The sequence below is a fragment of the Cricetulus griseus genome, chromosome 3, assembly GCF_003668045.3.
Source record: "Cricetulus griseus strain 17A/GY chromosome 3, alternate assembly CriGri-PICRH-1.0, whole genome shotgun sequence".
NCBI lineage: Eukaryota > Metazoa > Chordata > Mammalia > Rodentia > Cricetidae > Cricetulus > Cricetulus griseus.
In genome coordinates, this window is record NC_048596.1 from 47292889 (window position 1) to 47298936 (window position 6048).

Genomic DNA, 6048 nt, shown 5'->3' on the forward strand with positions numbered 1-6048 from the left:
TGGAGGTCAAACTTAGGAACTTGCTCATATGAAACAAATGCTCTATCATTGAGCAACAATCCAGCTTACATTTTTCTTAATATCAATAGATAGGTCATGATTTTGTCTTTTCCCTAGAGATATACCTTTTTTTTTAAAGAGTGATTTTAACTAAACTCTTTCCTTTAAAAACAGGTAAGTTGAAATTTACAATCCCTTGAACATAGTTTTACTGGTGTGTTGATACTTTTCAGTACCTCAAAAACTGTACATGGAATTTTCAACCAGTTACAATAAGATTCAGATATTTTCTCTTCATGTCACAATCCTCATTTTTCACATAAACTACTATTCTATGCATGGGTGTATTAGAGAATAAGTAAGAAAGAATAGATAGTATTTTATCCTTTCCATATATTGTTACCCTCACAGGCTATTATACAAAGTGTTATCTTCTTATACATACCTATATGGTGGCTATGGTGATCCCTTACTCTTTTGCTTAGGTTGCATTTGTGGTAGGATCTTTCTCCCTGAAATAAAAACTTCAGCATATGGAATCTTGAATTGAGAATCTTAAGGATTACTCTTTCTCTGAATTATGATCCCTTCATATTCAATGTGAGAGATGATTAATCCTCTATCTTAATTAATAGCTAAAGTTAAAATCACCCTATCTATTATTAGGCTATTCTAGTTCTCTTACAGCCATAAATTAGAATGTGTTTTGAAAACTATAGAAAGTGCTAATATCAAATTAAACCTATTAGAGTCATTACTGTCCATATAAAATCTGATATCTTCATGGATAGTGACTAATACTGAAATTATGGTTTTAGTGTAAACTAATTCTAAAGTACCCTCCAGCTGAAATGTCAAATAGGTGTCCTCTAGATCCTAAAGAGGGAACATTAAGTTTTGTATTTCTAATTTCATAAAATCTTTAAAACATATGAAAATTGAGAATTCCACCTCTCTTTTTATAACAGAATTCACCCTAGACTTGATGGTCATAAGCATGAAGTGTTGAGGCTTGTGAGCTGTGCAGAAGAGCAGATATAACAGTAGACCAAAGATGATAAGATGGCTAGAATTATTGTCTGTAGTACAGCTATTTTCCCTTCTTGGCTTTCTTTTTACAATTTTTGTTTTCATCTGTAAAATAAACTTATCACATGGTCCATCCCCTTTTACAGTTCTGAGTGAACATGGTGGTACAATGTTGTGATACTTAGTGTTCTAGATGTACACAAGTAGTGGTTCAACAATTGAGGGACATGGGACACTTCATATCAAACAAGAACGTCATTCCAATGTGCAGAAATAGGAAAGCATCTTCTTCCCTACATGTAGGGAACTGTGATGTGGAACCGAATGTAGCTTAGCTTCTACAAATATTATGACAGGGAGAACAAGCTTTATAGATATCTCAGTAGTATCAGTGTATGCTTGTGGTTCTTCACTTTGGTGTAGAAAACAAAGGGTAGTTTACATTTTGTCTGAGGTGGTTTATGAAGACATGTGCAAATAAAACTTTAATGAGAGAACTCAGATCATTAAGGCCTCATTGTCACAACTAATTCAGGCATCAGGACAATTTTAAAAGTCCCACTAAAGCCTCTGGAGAAGGCAATTTTATGTTTTCGTAGTACATTTTTCCTTGTCTAAAATGATGTAAAATGATTTGAGGATATTTTTCCTTCTATTAAAAATTCTGCTGGGTGGTAGTGGCACACAGGTTTAATCCCCAGACTTGGGAAACAGAGGAACACCTGTCTACAGAGCTAGTTCCAGGACATCCAGAGCTGTTACTCAGAGAAACCCTGAGCAACACTGAATAGACACAATCACAGATGCATAAAAAAGGGGAAGTCATGAATTTGAGAAGAAGTTGGGGGCAAGGAAATAGTTGACTAGGAAGAACAGTAGAAATAAAGTAGAGGCAGAACTCATGTATGAAATTCTCAAAGATACAAAAATAAAGTTCACTCATATTTGACAAAAACAGACATTTTAAAACAGCAAATGTGGCATACACAGTTACACTCCCTTGCACTACCTCCCCTTCTTCTCCATTCCAGTTTCCCTAATCTGACAACAGTTTACCAAGGAGAGCACATTTCCTTCAGGCTGTTAAAATTTCTTTGAAACTCACAAGATTCTAGTCTCACTTACTTCTAGAGAAACTTTAGCCAATCTATATGATTCTGCTCTCCCTCCATGCTTTCATTCTAGTTGTTCAATCCATATCCAATCTTCAAGAGTCAGACAGTTCTTATATCCTCATCCTACATCTGGTGAGTCTTCTTGGCTCTACATCACTTGCATTATATCCAAATTCCTGGCCAACACCTGTTTTCACATCTTTATGCAGATGAAATTTTGATTCCCTGCACCCTTATTTGCTGATGCCATCCCTGGTCCTCAGGTTTTATCAAAGCCACATAGTCATATGCAGCCTAGAATCTCTCAAATCAGACACACAAACAACAAAAGAAGTCCATATACTCACAACTCATCACAAAAACAATGTCTAAGATCAAAACCATATATGCCCCCTAAAATCCTCTGGTACTGCAGAAATGTCTTCTACCAAGAATTACCTGGATGAACCCCAAGACAGAGAAATTTAAAGAAAAAACCACAAATTTTGTGAAAGTTTTCAAAGCATTTAAATAAGACATAAAAAAATAGCTTAGTGAACTAAGCAAGGATAACAATAAATGTCTCAGTGATCTCCCAGAAAAAAAAAAACTAACATACACATGAATGAGATGACAAACACAACTTGGGTATTTGAAAACTGATTTTATTGTATAGATAGAACTATTGAAGAGAAGTGAGACTGAAATGAAGCTGGGGTTGAAAAACTCAATAGCTCACTGGAAACCCCAGAGTTGGGTACACAATCCTGCCAGTTTCCATTGAAGTTTTTGTCAATGAGATACCTGCTGGGAGAGAGAGAGAGAGAGAGAGAGAGAGAGAGAGAGAGAGAGAGAGAGAGAGAGAGAGAGAATTCTCTCTAAAGGTGTAGTCATAGGTAAGTTTACCACACTCCAGTGCAAACCAAATATGCAAGATCATATGAAATACACAAATTTAGTCTGAATGGTATAAAATTGGATAGATAGGGAAGGGGAAATTTGAAAGATCAAGGGTGAGTTTGATCAAAGCATATTATAGAAACACTCAAGAAACTCATACAATATTATATTTTTGGTTGTGAGCCTAGCCTTTAACAGCTGAGCTATCCCTCCAGCCCGAAACTCATACAATATTAAAAGAATATTTGAGAATATAACTCTTGTATTTACCATCTATCCATCTGTCTATATTTTGCCACCAGCACAGCACTATTTTTATGACTATCCTGAGATGTGAACACAGATGGAGCCCCAGTGAAAGGCCAAAGATACACTATCAGCCAGGTCTATCCTGCAGAACAAGTGAATTTTGTGGTAGCTGTGACTTGCTTAGTATGGGTAGGGTGTTGTCTGCATTAAAATGGGTGTCTCTAGGACAATCACTTTTTGAAAGCTCAGCCAACATGGGTGACCACCCAGGAAAAAATCTGTATTTCTGGAACTCAATGAACAATTTACAAGAAGCTTGGATAGAGAGTCTCTTCTTTCTAGCATTTTGTTTTTACTGTTATAGTTCTAAGGACCCAAATTTGGGAATCTGTGTCTCTATAAGATATGGATCTGGGTAAGTTTCATTGACATCCTGAGTCTTTTAAGTGGATTGAGACACATTGACTTCAATTTTTATTTTTTTATTAAGCTTTTAATCTCTCTCCTCTATCAAGGACAAATGTTTCAATCAGAACAAATAGTTATAGAACATCAATTCAAACATGTAGTGTGGTGTAAAGTGGAGTACTGTAATACATAAGATTGGAATCTTGGTTTTTAAAACTGAAGTGTCTTATTTCAATAATAAAATCTCCAAAATTAACTGTACCTAATCAAAATAAAAATAATGAACAGAAAAGGCTTCATCTATGAAATAACTTAGGGTAACAGAAGAGAACAGGAGGACTGAGGCAGAAGGAATAGAGGAGGACAAGAATGTAGATGCCTTAATAGAGGTAACCAGAATAGGTTTGAAAGAGGTCTGGCACGGGGAGATGTTAGGGGATCTACAGGATGACCACAACTAAGGATCTAGGCAGTAGTGGACAGGCTGTCTTTGATGCCTTTCCCTTATAATGAGATTGATGATGACCTTGGTTGTCATTCTTAGATCCTTCATCCAGTAGCTGATTGAAGCATAAATAGGCACCCACAGCTAAACACTGAGCCATACTCCAAGAATCCAGTTGTGGAGAGGGAGGAGGGATGAGCTCAAGATCCAAGATGGTGCTGGAGAAACCCAAAGAAACTGTGGACCTGACCTCCTGATATCATGGAGACCCTAGTCATAAAGCTGGAGAAACAGCATTGGACCAAACCAAGCCCTCTGAATGTGGGTGCCAGCTAGAGGCCAAGATAGTCTATGGGACATCTAACAGTGGAGCCAGTGTTTATCCCTAGAACAATAATGGACTTTGGAAGCCCATTCCAAATGGAGGGATACTATTGCAGGCCATATACAAGAAAGAGGGCCTAGTTCCTCTCCCAAATGATGTGATTTACTTTGATGGTTGCCTGTGGAGGTCCTCACTATCTTTGTGGAGTGGTTGGGGGTGGTTGGTGGGGTTGGTGGGGAGCATGGGAGCATAGGAGGGTGAGGGAATGGGGGAATTTATATGTAAATAAGAGTGCTTCTAAAATAAAAATAATAACTTCTAGTTAGGCAACACAAAAAAGAGAAATTAAAGTTAAAAAGATCATAACTAAAATATTTATAGACAATGTACTTTGAAGTTTTACATAATTTTCAATCACTTTACGTTTAATTGCCCAATTCTAGTGAAGCTAATGCTTTCACAGCAATCTTCTTGAATGCATTCTTGACATCTTTATTCCTCAGGCTGTAGACAAGGGGGTTTAGCATGGGGATGATCATTGTGTAGAACACAGATGCTACCTTGTCAGTGTCCATGGAGTGGCTGGAGCTGGGTTGTAAGTACATGAAGATGATTGTACCATAGAAGATAGAAACAGTGGTGAGGTGGGATGCACAGGTGGAAATGGCTTTCTTACGGCCCTCAGCAGAACGCATCCTCAGGATTGCAATAAAAATAAGTAGGTAAGAGTTCAAGATAACCAATATAGTTAAAGTAACATTAAATGCTGCCAACATAAACAGTATGATTTCATTATTATAGATATCAGAACAAGAAATAGCCAGCAATGGGGGAATGTCACAGAAAAAGTGGTTAATTACATTGGAATGACAGAAAGAGAGGTGGAAAGTGAAGGCAACATGGATGGAAGATTGCAAGAGTCCACTGATGTAAGAACCAGCAACAAGTAGGGCACATTTTGTAGTTGTCATGGTGGTAGAGTAATGCAAGGGTTTACACACTGCTGCATGACGGTCAAAAGCCATTGAAGCAATAAGGAAACCTTCAATAATGGCAAAAGCTATTAAGAAGAACATTTGGGCCGCACATGCATTGTAGGACATGACTTTGTGTTCTATGACAAACCCTTCTATTACCTTGGGAGTGACAGCTGAGGCATAAACACAGTCTACCAGTGAGAGGTTACTGAGAAAAATGTACATGGGGTTGTGGAGTCGGGAGTCCAGGAGAATCAACATAATCATCCCAAGGTTCCCAAGCAGTGTGGTCGAATAAACAAGAGTGAAGATGATAAATAAAGGGACTTGCAACTCTGGGACATCTGTTAACCCCACAAGAATAAATTCAGTCACCTCTGAAATATTCTGCATCTGTGTTATATGGGAATTATGACAGGCTCCTAGAATGAAAGGAGGAAATGAAAAATTATTGTAGATAGATAGATTTTACCACAAAGCTTTACATGTGACCAAGTTTTCTAATTGAAATGTTAGCATCATCTAGTGTAAAGGAGCCTAAACTGAATACTGTGTGGAAATGGGCTGAATTTATGCCACTTATCTGGGTGTAGTACAAATGGAGATTGCCATTTCTTTCCT

At 37.4% G+C, this 6048-nt stretch overlaps 1 protein-coding gene across 1 annotated transcript; it reads right to left on the reverse strand.

Moving 5' to 3' along the window:
• Positions 1–4875: 4875 nt before the first annotated feature.
• LOC100766159 (olfactory receptor 5B12) lies at positions 4876–5823 on the reverse strand. The gene has a single exon (XM_027406784.1). It carries the CDS (start codon positions 5818–5820, stop codon positions 4876–4878), a length of 945 nt encoding a protein of 314 aa, XP_027262585.1. The 5' UTR covers positions 5821–5823.
• Positions 5824–6048: the final 225 nt, after the last annotated feature.

Excerpts from the sequence above, each read along its gene's own strand:
- LOC100766159 (XM_027406784.1), bottom strand. The coding sequence starts at position 5,820 with ATGCAGAATATTTCAGAGGTGACTGAATTTATTCTTGTGGGGTTAACA.